Below are 20,608 nucleotides of genomic sequence, written 5' to 3' on the forward strand. Positions count from 1 at the left end.
AGCATGGATAGAGTCAGTAAGTAAATGACTTGATTCGAAATTGTAATTGTTGATTTTTAACGGAAATTTGAAATTCAAACTTAAAACCCTACAACAGCAATTATTTAAATTTTCAATATTTTCACAAATTTTTTGTCATTTCTCATTCAATAAGCCACAATCTTACAAGAAACATCGATCAATATCTTTATACTTTTATCCAATAATCTTAAAATATCATCCAGCCAGTTGGATAGCATTCTCTTGAGAGATTGCTCACCTTAAACAAAATAGATAAGCATGATCTTGAGTGCTGCTTACTGTGCTCTAGAGAGCACGCTCTATCCCAACATTGGACATCCAGTCATTCAAAACGCACAAAACACACCAACAATCCAGTCAAACAAAAATTTTAACCAAATTAAAAACAATCACGTATTGAAAATTGAAATTACATTTAGCTGTTAAATCCGTCTTGAAAAAAGAAAAGCAACAACAATGACGATGAGCATTGATAATGTGACAATCTTTGCTACTTACTACATTCTTGCTGCCTAATACAAAAATAGATTGAGCTAAATATTTTCATTCAAATATTAATGCATCCGTTATAATTTAAATTTTGATCCGCTTTTTTTATGATTGATTAATTTAAATTGAATGACTGTCAAGTGTGTCTTATAGGCAATAGAAAATGCGTTATTGGATAACACACAAAATAAAAATTAGAAAATATGTGAAAATTTCACTCTGTAATTTTTCCGATTTGAAAGCACTTGAGTCGATGCCAAATTAATACTTTAAATTTTCCAATAATCATAAACAGCCTTTAATCAATGTTTACATAATCTCGTTATTCACTTTCATAAGTAATTCACATTGAATTTTTTTCTGAGATAATTGATCCAATGAAATCAAAAGTTTAGATCATACAAGCTGTGTCTGTACATAACATGTATGCTGATTATGCATGATACTTAAGAGACTGACGAAGACAAATCATCAAACCTGGAAGCGAATTTCAAAATTAATACTATAAATATTATTAAGTAACATCCAGTAAAGTATAATAAGCCACAGTAAGTATTTTGATCTTATAAACATATCAACAATGTTAATTTATTAAGTCATTATATCAAATAAGAGAGACATTCATCCATAAATAAATAAATAAAATGTAACAAGTCGGTCTGATTTGATTTCAATTTACAAGTATGCATTGTAAGCGGTTTCTTGTGCGTCAAAGCTTCTAGCCCAGGCAGGTGTTGGTTCTAAAACTACATGTGGTGGATGAACATGAGGATGTGCATGAATATGTGGAGCATGATGATGTTCAATTGGATGTGGATAATGAACGACTTCATAGTTAACGATTTTTGGCTTGGCGAACTTAAAGATGACCATCGCGGCTGTCATGACGAGAGAAAGTAATCCTAAGGTCATTGCCTTCCATGTTTTCAATGCGATCAATGCTAAAGCTAGCGGCACTAATACTGTTGTTTTGAACTTCAAACCAAGAATGAATGGGATCATCACTCTCTTAACGAATGAGCGGCCTATATAGGAAATAGAGGGTGTGTCAATGCATATAAGTTGGATAGAAAGTTGATTACTCACCTTCAGCAACATTTCCTTCAACCAAAGGAATTTGAAGACCATCAGCAAAGCCTCCTTTGAGTAATGATTTCGGGATGTATGAGCGAGCTTCCTCTGTCTTGAGGATCTCTGGTGATTCAATTCTCAAAGCATGTGATGACAAGAAGCCATCAACTTTATCTAATAAATTAACAATTGGATGTGCATCTGTGCGGGTTTCTGCAGTGTCGAAAACATCTTCTCCGGTACGTACAATTGTCATATCCTCAGTAATCTTAATCGTATCCTGATTGACAGCATTGCTTATCCATGACAATGCTTTTGGCTTAACACAACTTGTTGAATATTGACTAATGCAGCTTTTGTATATATCGCCGATAAGATCTACTGCTGAGATATCATTAGCATTTACTGATTGATAACAGACGGTGACCAAGCATAATGCTATAATAATTTTATTCATTTTTTTTAATTATTTTTTTTAACTGCTGTCCACCTACAATAAAATGTTGACACGACAGAAAACTAAACCAGAATGAATTAGTGCGATATATTAACAATGCTTTTTATATCACATGTATGAAGAAGACACACTGATAATAATTTGCATAATATGTGCTTTGAGTACGCACAACTAATTTTTCTGTTGTTCCTTCATATTGTGGGGGCTATTACTGTTGCTATTTCACTTTCTTGTGTATCAATGTTTACAATTCCCATATTTAGTTCTGTTGACCGTAGTTAAATAAAAGTGAAAGAAGTATCAAACATCCAGTATCACAAATACATTCCAGAAGGCACTTTTCATGCTATTTATGCTATTTATGATTACAACTCAATTCATTAAGCACTGTTGGAATTGTCATAATTATCTGAATTTGGAAATTATTGGCCTACTGCTAAGATTTATGACTTTTCATGCTACTCGGATCACTTGTTGCTTTCTTTTCATATTTTTATTATATATCATTAATACACAATAAAGAATCATTCATCTTAGACACCTATTGCTTCTCTCTTATTTTCACTAGATTGTCGAATCTTCTTCAATAATCTTAATAAGGTCCATTGATCTTGAATGATTTTATTGAAGCTTTTCAAATTTGCCGATCTGTAAGAGAGCTTTTTACTATTTTGACGGGAAGTATTCTGGCCTTTTGAAAATAAAAGTGCTTTGTACCCAAATGGCATTAAGTGAAAATTTACTTCCTAAGTAACTGTAAGTAGGTGATGGGGTCAATCATTGATACTTAAAAGTTTTTGAATTAGGATAGACATTTTTTTGCAACATCCAAGATTTGCAACATTTTCGACATCCAATTTTACATCATCAACAGTCATTCGTTCTATGGCACATGTTAGCAACTACAATAACATATAACTAACACATGCTAGCAACTAGCAAAGTAAATAGTTACTTTGTTCGCTGACCGTAAAGATCAATTATGACCCTTGGCCTCTTTCTTGTCGGATGATACTGGTTCAATCGCTAGTCAATTTACAAGAAAAAAAGCATTACTGTCTCTGACTATTTGAGTCGTTCATTTTTTAGGAGGATGAGCAGATCTGCGATTCCCACTAAAATATTGTAACTAGAAAGGAAGAAGTGATTTTTTGCATAGCTTAGTTAGTGATTCATCAGCTATGCAGAGAGACTGACATTGCAAAACGAATTAAAGCTGGACATGCTATTAGACGGCCTGTGGAAACTACATTAATTAAGGTCTTCGAAGGTGACTTTCTGGACGGTAAAAGAGCCCGTGGATGTCCAAAGAACTTTTGGAAGGAAGCTGCCGATAGAGATAGTATTGTATTTGTTATTGGATTGGTAAGCGGCAGGCAGCGATAGGATCAATTTCAGGTGACATCTGAGTTTCATTTTTGAACCTTAATCATCATGCTTGGTGGGGTTATACTCTTGTTTGGTAACAGTAGGATTAATTAGCTTTCTGCATGATTATCATTTGAATCAGTGGTGAGCAACCTATCATTTTTCACGGTATATATACGTTGGTGATAAACCTCGACCAAAATCGAACACGGTATACGGTTCAATGAATTTACAATGAATTTTGTCAGTACACAGCTAGTCCACCACTGATTTACACATTAGATATCTGCTTTAAAATTGCCGAATCTAAAATATCTGAAACTTAACATTTTTTTAAGTATTTTAATCAAAACAATCATAGATTTTCCAATAAATTAAACATCAATTTCTGGTTGATTTTATTAAATGCATTTCTTTTCATTCCTTAAAACTTAAACATTTGTTTTCGTACAAGTTAAATAAATAAATAAATAAATAAATAAATAATAAATATTACACAACTAAGTAAGTAAGTACACAAATCAATCATCAATTAATTAACAAATTTCTAACAAAAAATATGAGATGTAAGGTAAAACTTTCTATGAATTAAGCTTAATATTTTGACTCAAATTAATTGACTTGAGAAGGGAAGCTTTATATGCTATGAATAAATACCCGAGAACCGTAAACATAGTTAATTTAATTGTTTTCATTTTTTATTTCTCTTACTAGACTTAATTTTTAATTGAGCAGCACACACACCAAAAATAAGATATGTAAAGACGTAAATAACGCGATCAATTGATTATATTTATACATGTGTAGCTGTAGATAACATAAATTGGATGGAGAAATTATTCATTATCAACAAAATAGCAAAAGACAACAAGAAGGATGTAGAGTAAGTAAGTAAGTTGTAAAGAGGTAGCAATTTTTCACTTTTAGTTGAATTTGTATGATTACAAATGCATGTCATGTCTTGTCCATTGTCGTATTCATACAAATTCCATCCTCTTCTTTAGTGCTTCTTTTTTGTTATCTGATCGGTCATTTAAGTCTTTCATTTTTTACTTTAACTACGCATGCATTTATTTCCACTTTCTTCCTATTTTCAATCATCTTTTATTAAAGTATGTAGAAATAAAACTTCTTTGTCTCTTCAAATCATTCAGTACTAAAATATCTTTTATGACATTTTTTTGTCTTAACAAAATTAACACAACGAGCCTCGACATATTTACTCTTTTTTTGTTGTTGTGACTTCACTGTTATGTCTACCTTCAATTTTCTCTTTTATTATTCTTTTCTTTTTTAGCACTTCTTCGGTTTTTTTTTGTTAATTTAAAAATTTATGGCTCATATCGGATGATAACACTACTTCTATGAGTTCTCTCCAGTGTTGCTATATTACTAGGGTCTGTGGAATCTGATTTATCTGTTTTTGCTCATTTTTCCCATACTAATGCCTACGGTCGACTAATGACATTGTCTTACAAGCGTCCCGTTAAGTTATCCACTTAGACTTTAACTTGATGCCGGATTTGGTTCAAGCCCGACATCATGTCAGCGTCAAGCCGGCGTGATGCCGGATTTAAGATCGATTAGTTGACTTGGTGATATTCGGTATGCTTTCTCGCTATCAGAATCTGGATCGGAATTACCTGGGTAATATTCATATATTTTTACCCGGGAAGTCGTCAAATATTTCAATCCAGATCTCGATTTCGACTCTCGCGAAGAATTTTATTGAGTGAGAATACTCATAAACACACTCATTAAAGTGCGTATGCTGATTGTCGAGGAGGATCTGATTTTGAACATATCGACTTCGAGATTAATTTCAATTCCAGTTCCAAATATTGGCCGGAACCAGGATTACGAGAAAGCATAATTATTCGGAATTTTTTCACAAAATGACAAAATCGCATAACATTACTAATTTACATAAAGTTTGGATATTGCACTTTAATTTGAAGCATGCTTAATAGATGATCTATCAGAAAGAGTAAAATTCCAAATAATGGATCCCGGAGTAGGACTCGAGAACTCACGTTTTATAATTCTGGTCCCACGCTCCAAACACTGAGCTATCGTAGGTTAATGTAGTATATGGCAATGTGCCATATATAAATTATGAATCTTCTGTATTCCCCTTATTGCTGCTTCCCAAATGATAAACCATTGGTAAATAGACCATTAAAGAAATCCCATTCCAACAATAAAGATTGATATATTGAAAAGTATTTGCCTTCAGTAGAGGCTTTACAGTAAATACAAATTCCGCAAACCCTAAGATCTGAATATTTGCATGGACAGGCTTAAATTGATTAAAAATGACTTGAGTAGATACATTAATAATGACATCTATCCAATGCATTGTAATAACCACAAGATGTAAACAGTAAGCCACAATGCAAGCTTGCCCAAGTCATCAACAATAACAACACTGGTTCTTTCCTCGAACAAAATACATCGTAAATAATAAATTAATCTTTTCTCAAAAAAAATAGTACATAGTAGCAACGCTTTGCCGCTTCCTGAATTAAGTTTGACTTATCAATAAAATAAATTAATTATTTTTTATTTTTCTCTAAACTTTTTTGACTAATTGACTGCAAAAAAAGAGAAAATTGCAATTTTTTATGTCTATTATCATATGCAATTATTGCATAGTCATAGATCCTGTCACTAGTGACATTAATGAATTAATAATTTACTTTTTTGTTGGCAAATTACATGGATACATAATATGACAATCTCTCTGATCTTGGCCATCACGTGCCGCTTGTACGTATTTGTAGAATCGATAAACTGCTGGATTTGTGCTTGTCGGTCTTTGAAGTTCAGTTGAGTCTCTGTGTGATGTGACAAAAATTTATAGTAATTTGTTATTATTAACAGCTAATGGATACACATACCTGCTCAATTCAGCAGAAACGTAATTACTGTTTGGACTGTACTTTGTCGGTTCTTTGTACATGTTACACACCATTCTCTCTTTACATGGCTCATCATTATATCCCATTTGGTGGAAAATTTGATCTAATTTACTCAGAATTGGTGAATAGAATGGGTCAATTGGTTTCGGTGTCAATGGCTGTATTTTAGAATAAAGTTAGAAAAAGAAGCATAATTATTGTTTTCATTTTCATAAAAATTAATCAGCCGGAAAGCTTAATAATAATTTTTAATTTCCCAAACTGAAATCAAAAGCATAAAATTGCCAATAGATCAAGTAGGCAGGTCTTGATCTGTTTTGAAGCAATCACATGGGAATTTTTTATTGGACTTGTAATGTTTGGATGTGATGCTTGATTCGGGGAATTCGGATGAAGCTGATTGTAAGTACCCGAGTGACACAAATGAATAAGACTTCGTCATGGGTCTTTAAAGGCTCCACTAAGTCTCTTTTATTAGCACCAAATGGAAGTCACTTAAATTTGATGTCCATAAGGTAACAATTTAGTCACATAACTGGACATCAATTGGAAACCGATTAAATTGTTGCCTTATGGACGCCACACTTAGATAGCTTCAATTTGGTGTAAGTAAGTGAGGCTTAGCAGAGCCTTAGAAGTTCCATGGAGAAGCCTTCTCCACTTGTGTCTCTCGGGCTAAATTAATCTGTTCCCACAAACCAGTAGAGTGTCAAAATCAATCACATAGCAATACTCAGCACATTAATTTAGGTCATGTATGAATAAGATATTAGACATTACACCTCGATGGGTCCAAAGATCACAAGTCATTGGAACTTCCATCAAAATTAATAGAAAATGTAAACATACCTCAACATCAGACACAAATGGCTGTGAATTCAAAATTGATTGTTGCTTAGCAATTAGTTGTTGTTCTTTCTGTATTCTCAGTGCCTCTTGACGTTGTGCCTTGATCTGTAAGTTTGTAAAACAAGAAAATAAAAAGTGAAAGATTATAATTTACATGTTAGACTAGCGTGAGAGTTCAAGTAGACATTATGCAATAACAGATATTGTATCTAGAAGAAGCGAAAGTGATATGGCACTAAGAAAGCTGTCTATCTCATCATTCTCTGCATGCATACAACGCACATAAACACTTAATTATCTATGCTGCTGCTTACATTACATCCACGAATTATAAGCTTCAAGAAAAAAATCTTTTAAATTAATTTCATGATCTATTTCCGTTTGATACTTTCCCATATGCATGCATACGTATATATATTAAAGTTCCGCTAATTGTATATATTAAAATAAATATGACTTTGGGGTATTAAGGTCGTTTTCCCGAAAAACAACAACAAGCAATAAGAGAAACAACTGTTTATTTTGATTCTCATTTGACTGCTCATATGAAAATATTTTCGGAAGAGCCACGTGATGATCAGTTCTCTCAGTTATCATTTAGTGCAATAAAAGAAAAGTAAGAAGCAATAAAGCATCAACAACAATTCAGATTGTAATGAAGACGCGCGTACAACTATATTAATATAATGGATATGATTCATAAGTAAAGTATGTACGTAAAGAAATTTTCACACATAATTTTATGGAACTCGAGTGTGGAACTAATGGCAGTTTGTTCTATAGAAAGGAGATCTTTATTCGCAAAATTTGAATAGAAATTTCTGATTGATTCTTTTGTGAAAATAGAATAGCTCTTTTTGGTTAATTTAATTAACTTGCCACATGTTTGAGGGAAAGAGGTCAGCGCTTCCAATTCAACAATCACTCTATTCAACAGCATGTGAATAATTATTTCGCAAATTTGATTTGACATAGTTCGACAGAACTAAATATGTCCAAAAAAGAAGTTTGTCGCTAAAAAGAGGTTAGTCATCATCACTGGGTCCTCTTCTTTTCATGCAGCATTCATGTATTCAATATTCAGTCGAAATGGTTCGTAGTGAGTCAAAGTGGCTTGGTGGCGGAATGGTTTAGTACTTTGGTACATAATTATTGCAATACCGATCCTGTGATCATGGGTTCGAGACTCGGCAGGAGAAATATTTCACTGTTCCTTTTTCGAACCATATGTAGAGGAAACGGAGCCTTTGTAGGCTACAGGCAGTAATGTCATGAAAGAAGTTGTTCTGATCCTGATCCTACTTTAAACTGTACTCGAGTGGACAAAAATACGTTATAACAAGATGATGGCTAGTCAAAGTCCAGTTGATGAAATAGACCTAACGGATTTTTGTCAACTAGCGGAAGGCTTATTGATAGCAGAGGTCTGACGCTCCCTCAATCGTTAAACAATAAATAGCCACGAATCGCCCGAGTGGAGCTCTGGATATCATTGATCTAAATAACTAAATGCATTATAGAACAATTAAGGAAGAAGCAGAAGAAATTTATGAAGTAGGTTTGAGGTTTTAGAAAATATAATTTCAATTAATGTAAGGATGCACGCGATTAATATAGAGCATGCATAAATTCACACGAATTTATTTCAATTCCATTCAAACTGCGCCCTTGCTGTTAACTTTACAAAATAGATTAAAACGATAACTTTGCAACTTTATTTCATTCATACATTCTTGATATTGGAATGTAAATGCATACAAATGTTGTTGTCATGAGTAAAAAAAGTTGAAAGAAAGGCAATAAAACAAATATAAACATTGAGTAAAAAGAGCTAGTAAGAGAGAAGATAAATAAGCAAGAAGAAGAAGAAGAGGAGAAAAAGTATGCCAAGACATGATTTCTTCTTGATTTCCGTAAGCACTAGTTAAGATGAATTTAATGAAAATAAGAAAAAGCATTTCTTTCACAAGCGCAATTATCGTTCCTTCTCTCTCTGCTGCACGTCTATTTTATTATCAATAACTTCATATTTCTTGCTCTTTATAGACGAGAGTGAAATTGAATTTAAAATATCAATAAAGGCGTTCAAAGAACTTGCTGTTAGGCATGTAAAGTGTTAGACAATATCATAAGTACGTGTCTTGTGGATTAATACTTACTAAATTCTCATCAACTGGTGCATTTATGTATTGTGGATGAATTTGCGATGCTGCTATTACCGATCCCGCTGATCTTGGTGGTGGACCATATGTTTGTGTACGTCTTTTGTAGTATGTCGGCCTATTTTAGGAATTGATCAAGAGAAACTTCACGTTAGCATGGATAATTCATTAGTGGAGATTAAAACCCAAAAAATTGCAACTTTATGCTGATTAATTAGTTGACAACACAAAACAAATTAAAGGAACATTCACAAATGACGGTCATTAAAATGTGACATGTCATGCATCATAAGTGAATGATACCTAAAAGCAACAATCTAAAGTAAATGCCGGTCCGTAAACACTACACAAACTTTTGAAAGTTGATTCATTGCTCTCGTTTTTATTCGAAGACAAGTGCCTTGAGAGCATGTACTTGTGCCAATTAAACAATAATATTAAGTCATTAAAACCTGGTTGTTAACATTCAATTTCAGCGACCTGCTGTATATTTTAACGTTATTTCCAAAAAAATGTATCCGTGCATGTTCTTAACCGTTGATGATATCTAGTGACAATCTAGATGATTGCAGATTGCTTACTAATTTTTTGGTCGAAATTAATTTTCAAAAGGCTTATGTCTGGATATTATATTGCGGTACATCTACGTCATAGATCAGTGGTGGACAACCTTTTTTAATCATGGTATATTCTGGTGAACAGCCACTTCCGATTTATGACAGTTGCAAAAAATGCGGCGACACAGAAGTGTACCGCGGAACACAGGTTGCCCAGCACTGTCATATATACTCTAACAGTTCTTTTCATGATCAAACATAACAGAATTAATTTTTTTTATTACATTGATCAAAATGAAGAATCAATTTCCAATTACGTGTGGAATGGCATGTGTTTACTATAATTATTCAACATCCAAAATGTTATTCCTGACTTTCCGTTTAATCCATGACGTAAAAGTAACGGGTTAATGAAGCAACAAAAGCAAATTTTTGCAATTTAATGCCAATTAATTGTGGGAATTGATTATTTTCTATTTCCTTTCATTTAAGTACGATCTTATGCTTTTTTCATTTATCTTTTGACATTTTGGCTACACGTGTAGGCTTCATCTTCTTTATTTTAAGGCGTATACACTAACAGCTTCTTGACATGAGTTCTTTGGGAGGCCTCTTGATATATTTTGCCATTTACAAAGTCAGTCTTAAAGATCTTAGAGATCGCTTACTTATTAAGCAAAGGGAATTGAATGCATCAACTTCCTTCCCTAGCGACACAAATGAAGAAGCCTACATGGACGTCAAATTAAGGCGGTAGTGTTAAACAAAAGAGGTTTAGTGGATCCTTAAAATTTTCGTGACAAGGCCTTCTTCACCTGTGTTACTCGGGCTGAACTCTTTTTGATGACGAGCCGAAACCCGTTTTTAACGACAGCCATTTAAAACTAAATTTTTGTCAAGCAAGAAGAAAGCTCCCTTAAATTTTTGCCATTAAGTTTTCTTTGCAGTCTGTCGGCTAGTTTCGAAAACATTCTTTGTTAAATTGCAAGCACGAAGAAATGCTACTTCCAAAACATTATAATTGAACTGAATTAAATTTCGCATTAACTTCATTTTTTTCACGCTAATATCAAAAAAAGCAGCAAGATGAAGAAGCGGCATAGCCATAAGACTTTCAAATTCTATTTATAGACAGACATACGATTTCACTTTCTTTTAAATCATCACTAGAACCTACCTATTTTTGTATGGAGTGAGTGGATTTAAATTATGAGATGAAGGTGGTGAATAATGACCCTTATGATGTGCACCATCGAATTTTGGTCTATGAACTTCATTTGAACTTCTATCACTAATAAACCTGTTAATACAATTAAGTGAGTATTGAATGAATGATGGATTGTGCGAGTTAGTTACAGAACATAATTGTTTTACGTCTAAAACCCGATCAGCACAAATTGTTCATGGCATTCAAGTGGCTGCCATCTGGCGTCCAAGTGGGTCCCACCTGAGTCCCCTATTTCCAGCTCTGTGGCTTGTGGCCGCCTTTTGACTGCCATGAAATACTTGTGCTGGTCGGGTAAGTTTATCATATTGAGTGTATATCTTTTGAATTCCATAAATTTAAAATTTAGTTAATGATGTGCAATTCCAAAACTTATTATTATTATACCAAAAAATGTGTGTGTATGTGTGAGTATGTGTATGTATTTGTGCAAAAATTAAATCACGATTCGTCTATTGATTCTTATGAATCACATATAACTTACTCCGACCCCAAACTGGGTCCACTTAATGCCCAATCATCATCAGAGGGCGATGGTTGATGAGGTTGATAGTAGCTTAAATGAGGCGGTACCGGTGCGCTATATTTTAAGTTTTTTTAAATAGTATGAGGTAGATAAGATGCGAAAGGTATGGAAGAAGAAGAAAGATAATAATAAAATATGAAGTTAAAGCAATTGTATGGCAGATGAATGTTAAATAATGTTTTTGTTAAAGGCAGCGTAGATGAATTTGTTAAAATGGAATAATTTTCTACTATTTTGTTGCTTATCTAAGATTAATTACCGACTACAGTAAGCAATGATACTAAATAAATAAGGGAATGAGTTTCTCTTTCGGATAATAAATATTTTTGAAGCGATTAAAACAGTTAAACTCAATTACTTGTGAATATATTCCGAGACATGTCCAGTTGGTGGTTTTGCCTTGATGTAACTATTTACATATTCATGGCCACCGTGTCCAGAAGGTCCTGAATGTCCTGAGTGTCCAGTGTGAGGGTCATCATATAGCACCTGTGGAATTAGAAATTTTATTAGATTATTGCATAACAGGTAAAAAGTATGCTTTCATGGTGCTGAAAGACCACTGCAGCAGCTAAAAGCTGACTGCGTGCTGGTCCAGTGGTAGACAATCTTTTATTTTTCGCAGTAAATCTTGGTGATCCGTTCGAAACCGTTCACGGCATACAGTTCATGGTGCACTAATGTGCCGTGTCACAAAGGTTGCTCACCACTGTTCTAAGTCTGAGTATCCCCAACAGACAAGAAGCATGCTCTTGAGTAAGCTCACAAAATTAAGCATGTTCAGCTATATTGATTGAGTATAATCATGAGCATGCTCATTATCTGTATGAACATTAATAATCAGACATAGGAAGCACAATAGTTTCCCGCCAAAATATATAACACCATAATTGCCCTCAGCGAGACATATCATTTAAACTCAAAAAATGCTCTACTTACAGTATGAAGGTGATTGATATGATGTTTATGATGGTGATAGTTTGTCTTTTGCAAGTTGGCTTGATAGTATCCACACAATTTAAACACCTATTTTCCATGTTAAAGAATAAGATCAAAAAAGACAATAGCAATTATCATCTTGTTATAGACTTAAGATAACGAAAGTAAAAACATTTTGACATTACATGAGACAATGCTGGGAACAAGAAAAGTAAGAATTTCAAGACAAGCTTCTTTGCGGTTCCAACACCAACCTGTGTGAAAGTAAAATATTATGTTTAAAAAAAGTACGTCAAAAATATTAAGTCATCAATTTACCAATAGTGGAAGTAACCAGAAAACTTTAATTTTAATTAGCTTAATAATCAAAATCACAGCAATCACTGCCAATACAATTTTCTTTTTGAAAAATTTCTCTGTACAAATGAGACAACAAGACATGATTATTATTTAATAATGAGAATCACAGTCATTTGACTTACTGATCTTCTTTTTGAATAATCTTGCGAGATCTTCACTTCTTGCTTCGACTTCTGTTATCTCTGGATTTGGAATATATTCGAGTTTTGCAACAATACCATTTCCTTCAATTGCTCTCGGTGAGATTCTGAATGTTGCACCATCAAAAACGACCTCTGGGAGTTTGAAGTTCATGTCATGCGTGACTAAGAATTTAATGCTTTTGTCATAAAAAGCACTTGAGATCTCTTCAATGGGTGCTGCGCCTGTGGGTTTATGATTGAGATGTAAGAGGATTTATTATGATTTATCATGGAATGATTAGAGTTTATAGAGATTTCTATAATTAAATTGTTGCTTTATGGCTTTCGTAATTGAATTTCAAGTATTTAGCTCTTAAGTAATTGTTATGTTCAGGAAGATCGAGGCTTTAAAGCAATAGTCATGACTCATGGGAATGATAATGATACTCAAGTATTGAAAATCGAACTTAGGATGATCAACTTATAAAGAGCTTTAATTTAAATTTACCATACAAACAGACTAGGAGCATGCTCAATTATATTCCTGGAAGGCATAAAGATTAGAAATGTAAGAAAATGCGGCCCAAATCGACTTGATTCTGGTCAAGTCTGGTAATTATACTCTCGGACGACGCATATCATAAAAATGGTCAAAAACCAGACCTGGCTTTATCAGAGTCAAGTCGGCATCCAAATTTTCGAACAATTCTACTCCACGTGCTTTCTGGGATTGATTAAGTAAACTCGGGCTTAATCAAGAGCACGCTCATTTAGGTGAATATTTTCATTGTTAGAATCCTGGTTAAGACCAACTGATCTGAAACACAATAACACATAATAGTGAAATAGCTAATATTATGGCTACTAGATCAACTGTCCGATTTGAGCTGATTACTGATACTCGAATGCAAGTTTCAAGTCGACTTCGAGTACTGTTGCACATTTTGGGAAATATAAAGCTATTATGATGTATTGTCAAAAATGTTATGTCTCCATGAATCATCAAATATGATGATCAAAAACAAATCCGCAAACTAAACTGTTAAAAGCCGAATATAAAGAAGCATATAAACATTGTTTACGTATATCAAGTATTTAGCCATTTCGATCAAAAACTGTTAAAATAATGCTGCATAAACTGATGTTAAACACGCTAATATGTTCAATTATGAAAGAATCTGAATCAAATAACTTAATTGACTTCATCTAAATGAAGGAATCTCGAAATTGTGTTTTTGTTCACATCACATTTAGTATTATTGTTGGAGATATTAATCATAAAAATAGTGTCAGCTATTGTTATTAAGTTCTTTCATTTCCATTTAATTGTCATGCTGAAGATGTTAAGTCAGTTTCAAATTACAAGGCCATATAAGTTAAAAAAAAAATGCAATAAAAAGATTAATTTAGCACGTGTACTCAATTTACCTCGACCCTCGAAGAAAATTTCATTTTCTTCGTCATTTGGCGTTGGTTCCGGTAGCTCATAATTCACTTTATTTTGTGTCAATTGAAGTCGATTAGTTATATTAACATCTTTCAATCCAAATGTTGAGTCCAAAAATGTATAGACATTCTTTTGTATGCATGAAAATGTTGGCTTTTTAAGGCAATCCCGAATGAGGCCGTCCCACAACTCATTGCCTGTTGATATAAGCGGACCATGATTCGATATTGTCACATTATCACTTATTTCATTTTCTGTTGATTTCAATTCACTAATTGTTGAACTCTCATCGATATCGCACAGACATAACGGTAAAATTATTGCAAATGCAAGAACTGCACACTTTAAGTTTCTCATTTTCATCATTTAACACCTTTTGTGGATGTGACGAAACTTTTTTTTAATCTTTTATTGCCTTTACTTCTTATTCTTTAATTTCTTTTAATTCTTATCACTCTCGTATTATGTTTACATAGCAAAACACTTTATGTGATATCTTCTTTCACTGCCTCGACGTTTCTAATTAATCATTTATTTTCTTTTTGTCTCATTCGATGCTTTTAATTCTATATAATTTTCTTTTTTGCACCTTCACTCAGTCACTCACTCACTCGATGTAATTGTCTATGTATGACTTCTTTAATTAGTGTTGTTGAATTCCAACAAGAGATATTAAGCTGGGCTTCCTGTGTTAAGTAAAAAAAATTTTTATACTCAATTAATTAATTAATTAATTAACTAAAATGTTTAGATTTTCTAAGCTCCACACATGTGTATAATTTTGGAATGAGCAACTTGATTTCACTAATTTCTTTAAAGATTCAAGCATTTACGTCAGTTGTGGGCAACCTGTGTTCCGCGGGACACTAATTTGCCTCCAATAATATTTGGAAATTCCATGAACTGTGTGCCACATGCGGTTTCGTTCAAGGCTTGTCATCTTAATGTGTGCCGCAGCACACAAGTTGCCCACTACTGATTATACATGATTCATTGGCATGTAGAAAGTCTTCACAAAAACAATCTTGGGCATTGTCAAAATTGTAGAATTTATTAGTCATTGAAGTCATCTTGAGATACTTTATGGCAATTTTTAACGCTTTTATAGAAGATATCTTTGTGGATCATCAAAAGCATTTCGTTTGCAGCAGGAAATCAGTAAGTTTTCACTTGTAAACATGATGAATAGCTGCTAACAAAGTTAAAGATGATCAACAGAATGCACACTGTTTTCCTGCTGGGTGTGTGCTTATTGAAATATTTTGGGATGGCCTTAAGGTGAGATGGTTTTCAAGTTCAAGGCATGATCGATGAATGTTGTATTTTTGTAGACATGGCTTTAAGAGATGTAGATCTTTAAATATGCAACTGATTTACATGTTTGTTTGTAAAATAAGTTAAAAATGTTGGGATTCAAACTGGTGCATTGCTCCGCCAAAAAGTTTGCTGAAAGATCTATGCTTCAACTGCAAACTGTTATTGCCCGAGCGACACAAATGAAGCAGGCTCCACCACTGAACTTTTAAGGCTCCATTGAACCTCTTTTATTAACACCGATTGGAAGCCGCCTTAACTTGCCAGAAGTATAGCAGAGTCTATAGAGTGTCATGGCGGAGTCTTCTTCATTTGTGTCACTTAGGATAGAATAATTTCAGGTTATCCTCGTGTTTATTCAATTCTTTATTTCAAAAACGTCAGTCTTTAAAAGGTCAGGATCAAAAAAGCATTGCCAATACCAGCTTACGCTTCAGCTTACATTTAACATGCGCAAATTAGGAAATACCCGGAGAAACTTTATAAACGTCCATCTATCATCTATAAAAAGTCCCAAAAAGTTTCTATTCTCACATTTTATTCATTCGTTCCAAAGATGAAGCTACACATGCAAAAAAATTACATTCAATCGGCTCCAAAAATACGGAACTTAAATTCTTCTTCAAAATTTAGATTGAAAAGTGTTTCAAAGTGAGAGAAATGACGATGCAAACCAGCATACCAAAAGTATTATAAAATTCATCAGAAGAGATTCCAACACAAGTTTAAAATTATGATGAACTCATTTCCTATACATCCCATAAGGTACAATCCCACAAAATTCCAAACAACCTAATTGCATTTTTTAAGTCACTCCATTGTTTCATGGATCATTATTATTCCGTCCATAGATCAAGAATGCTAAATATTAGACATCATAGCTAAATGACCCCAAATAGCATGTTATGATCGATTATAGATTCATATAAAAAAATGTCAACAGCACATAACATTAGCAATCATTTAGAAATTGAATAGAATATTTGGGTCACTTCATTATGATATCAAATGAGACATGAAAGCAGACTGAGAAAAACAAATTTCGTTTTTTTTTGTTTTATCCTACTGACTATTGAACTTCGTGGTCCGCAAAACAGTGTTTCATTAATAGCAAGTAATTCGAAAATTTTTAATTCAACTAGCTATAAAAATACATTTATCAAGTGAATGGCCGTCTAGAGATGGAACATAAATTTTTGAAAGTAAGTAATGTGATACAAAAATATGATATTATAGTAATCATCTTATTGACCTAACAACATACATTTCCATTATTATTCGTGGACTTTATGGCTCTCTTTTTTTGTCGTCAAGCAATCTTCAATAAAATATTTTAATAGAATGAAGACACGGTTTATGACTAAATATAAATTAATGATTGATTGCTATGGGATAAAAGGCAAGGCCGTGCTTACTTTGTTAAGAAAGGTGTGGACACTTGTAATTTTTATGCAGTTTTCATTATTGGCGTCTGAGTTAAAAGTCTATGGTCAGCTTACTTTGACTCAAAGAAATGGGACTGTTTTCACAAAATTTAATAAAAATGTCAATGCTTGCTTTGTGTCATGGCACATTTTTGAATTCTTCTCTTGTGACTTATATAAAAGTTGACAATCATGAGATCACCCTAAAAATTAGTCACACAAACTAAGATTCTTTTTGAGTTTTTCGTGGAGTATTGAGCCATTCCACGGATCTTAAAGTCACCGAAAGATCAATGCAATATTTTAAATAACAATATAAATTGTGGCGAAATAAAATTACTAAACTTTTGAATTCGCCTTTGTTTTAACGTTCACTTGAGATTTGAATGATATATATTCTCCATAGTTGAAAGCCCCTTTTCATTCAGTTTGTTTTTAAACTCCAAAGAATAAACATCATTGCGAATAAATAAAATCCATAAGGAATCCTTAATGCATTTACACCCATAATAAATATGTGTCTTTTGCTTGGAATAAACAATTTAAGGCCTACTTTATCATAATCATAAATCAGAAAATTAATCATATTTAAAGAAGATGGCATCTTTGAAGATGACATTCCATACCGTCCACACCTTGCAACCGCATTGAAATCGACTCTTAATTCTTCAAACATTTGGAGAAATTTTTTGTATTTCTTCTTCTACTATCTACAGCAGCATTAGCTATAGATAAACAAATAAAATCTCATTTACGCGCCGACAATTCATTGATTACGTGTTATATTTCTCTATTAATGTCGATTTTGAGGTAAAAAATTTGTATTTTTCTTCTCGAAAATCATAAAATTTTTCAAAAAAAGAAAAATTTTATTGACCCACATTTCGCATATACTTTTTTTTTCTCTTCTCTCACGTAAGTCTTTTATTTTATTTTCTTTACATATCTCACTTTCAAAGATGATGTTTATAATCTTCATCCACAGCGTGTTTGTTAAGGAAATAACATGTATGTGGGGCACTAAGTCACTTATCATATCTCGCACTTTTTTTCACCAAATGTCCTTGAGAAAATAATTTTAAATTCTTAATTATATTTTTTCACTTGACGATGTCTACGTGATGCGGCATGTAAATGAAATTGAAAGAAAGTTATTCCGGTTTTCATTAGCAAGTAAGCAGTAATGAAATGCACGAGGTTAATAATTCTTTAAGAGACAACTTTCTCACTTTTAGTTATATACGCACATCTGTCGTAATGATAGGTCTTGTAAGAGAAATAAAATTATCGTAGCTTAGAAATGGAAAGTTGTGTCGGTCGTTAGACTGTAGAAGAAATTCTTTTCATATAAAAATTCTTTCGCGATGCTTTTTACAGCTGTTCATAATAATGTATTCAACATTTTTTGAAACAGTTAATGAAAGCTTAAATCTATGCAAATTTTCATACACATGTGAATGCTTGATTTTCTAAAAAGAAATATTCGCGACTATAAAAAAATGATAATCCAATGGTCAATTCACCTTCTTTTCTTTTTGATTGTACGACTTTTGAATATTTAATCAAGTCTTAACAAAAATTGAATTTTTCTTCACATTTATATTGTATTTCTTTATTTTGTGAGTCAGTTCTTTATTTCTTTTCTTTTTTTTTATATATATTTGTGGCTTTCTGTTTTCACTTAACTGGATGTAAACTTTTACGTCTTTCTCCAACAACGTTCAAAATCATACTGATGCTTTGCTATACTCTCGATGTTTTATCATCAAGAAAGAAATGTATACAGCACTAAACAGGAAATAATATTGGTAGAGAGAAGAGATTGGAGAGCTTGTTGCTTCTTAATGCCTTCTTTTTTTTGTTACATACAGTTGAAAATGCGTATCAAAAGATATCACAGCCGGCTTACATGCACACGCTTTTTTGCACAATGTAATGCATGAAAGATACTTTTTGTACGTGATTGTCGCAATTGAATTTCATGAATGACTTATCCAATAATAGGAGGTTAATGAATTGTCATTTGCTGAGCATGTTGCTGAAGAAAAATTGTTCTTTTTTGGAAATAAGAGATAGTGAAAATATATTTTTTTGGAACAAATGAAAGGAAAAACATGCCAAAGTAATATTTGTGGTAATTATTTAAATTTTTAAGTGGATGAGTGGACATAAAATGTTTGATAGTGAGATGATAAATTCACAATCTCTTCAATTAAGTGGTATATTTGCAAGACAGACTTGTAGACATGTGTGATAAATGGAAATCATTCAGGTTAATTATTTAAAGCGTAATGTCCTTAAATTGGTTCATGTTGAAATAAAAAGCGTCATCAATTGAGGGGTTGTCTACTAATTACGTAACGCTCTTAGGGGGTTGAGAATTAAAATTCATCGCACTGGGAACTATGATCAATCAGGGTCTTAGAGAAGTGATTCAGTCTTATTTTACTCTCTCCTATTATTTTCAGCGTTGTCATGTCCTACGTAATGGGAAAGGTTAGTCAGAATAGTTACCTTTCTGACCACGACTGCATAATCTGATGTTATCGTTGCCATGACAAAAGCAATCAATGACATGGAAAAATTCCCTTCTGAATTAATTGTTCGCACTCGCAAATATTTATTTCATGACAAATTAAGTCCCAAATTTCTTTAAGAATTGGGGTTCGTTTTGGACATTGGTCTAAACATTCCTAATAGCGACAAGCAAGCAAGTAAACGACTCTTACTTGACGTATGAGTCTTATTTACTAAAGTCAGACTTTTTAACAAGAAACATGTACCTGGATCTAAATAATTTTTATCTGTTCTTCCAGGGTAAACGGATAGTGTCCTGCTTTTAGCATTCATATTTTAGCAGTGTCCTGCTTTTAGCACTTATTTTTGAAATTTGAAAACCCGTTAGAAACAGAGGTCGTAGTCGGATGAGTTTTAGTCGGCTTTAGTCGACTTTAGCCGACTACGAAGCATTACAGATTTTTTTCTTAGTCGACTATAGTCGACTAAAACCGGCTAAAGTCGACTAAAGCCGCGACTAAGATCGACTAAAATGAAAATTTTTCACACTTGTGAAGTATATAGAATTTCATAAAAGAAATTCATTTTTTTAATTTCCAACAAGCTTAAGTTCGAATCTCATAATATTTTTTGAATATTTTTTCAATATCATACTAATTTATAATCTCAGAAAAGTCTAATTTTCTTATTCTAAGATGAGAAACTCCCGAAAAAGCCAATTTTGCATAGATTTTCTTATTAAAACGTGAAAAATTCACCAAAAATCCGAATTTTGTCTCGAATTTCTAATTTTTCGATGAAAAACTCTCGAAAAATTGAAGTTTTGCCTGAATTATCTT

General features: G+C 32.8%; 2 protein-coding genes across 2 annotated transcripts; both read right to left on the bottom strand.

The window, feature by feature from the left end:
- Positions 1 to 1,171: 1,171 nt before the first annotated feature.
- On the bottom strand, positions 1,172 to 2,060 carry Osi18 (DUF1676 domain-containing protein Osi18). Its single transcript, XM_070649935.1, has 2 exons — positions 1,597 to 2,060; positions 1,172 to 1,535 (listed from the first exon to the last, which is right to left on the bottom strand). The coding sequence occupies exons 1-2, from the start codon at positions 2,036 to 2,038 to the stop codon at positions 1,186 to 1,188; spliced, it is 792 nt and encodes a 263-aa protein (XP_070506036.1). The 5' UTR covers positions 2,039 to 2,060; the 3' UTR covers positions 1,172 to 1,185.
- A 1,972-nt stretch (positions 2,061 to 4,032) lies between these two features.
- On the bottom strand, positions 4,033 to 18,891 carry Osi17 (DUF1676 domain-containing protein Osi17). Its single transcript, XM_070649871.1, has 12 exons — positions 18,776 to 18,891; positions 14,496 to 15,200; positions 13,068 to 13,310; positions 12,904 to 13,001; positions 12,771 to 12,839; positions 12,586 to 12,672; positions 12,005 to 12,135; positions 11,073 to 11,195; positions 9,336 to 9,456; positions 7,177 to 7,281; positions 6,307 to 6,485; positions 4,033 to 6,243 (listed from the first exon to the last, which is right to left on the bottom strand). Exons 2-12 carry the CDS (start codon positions 14,878 to 14,880, stop codon positions 6,102 to 6,104), a joined length of 1,683 nt encoding a protein of 560 aa, XP_070505972.1. The 5' UTR covers positions 14,881 to 15,200; positions 18,776 to 18,891; the 3' UTR covers positions 4,033 to 6,101.
- Positions 18,892 to 20,608: the final 1,717 nt, after the last annotated feature.

The sequence above is a fragment of the Chironomus tepperi genome, unplaced genomic scaffold, assembly GCF_022539635.2.
Source record: "Chironomus tepperi strain 1889 unplaced genomic scaffold, CSIRO-AGI_Ctep_v1 contig_441, whole genome shotgun sequence".
Taxonomy (NCBI): domain Eukaryota; kingdom Metazoa; phylum Arthropoda; class Insecta; order Diptera; family Chironomidae; genus Chironomus; species Chironomus tepperi.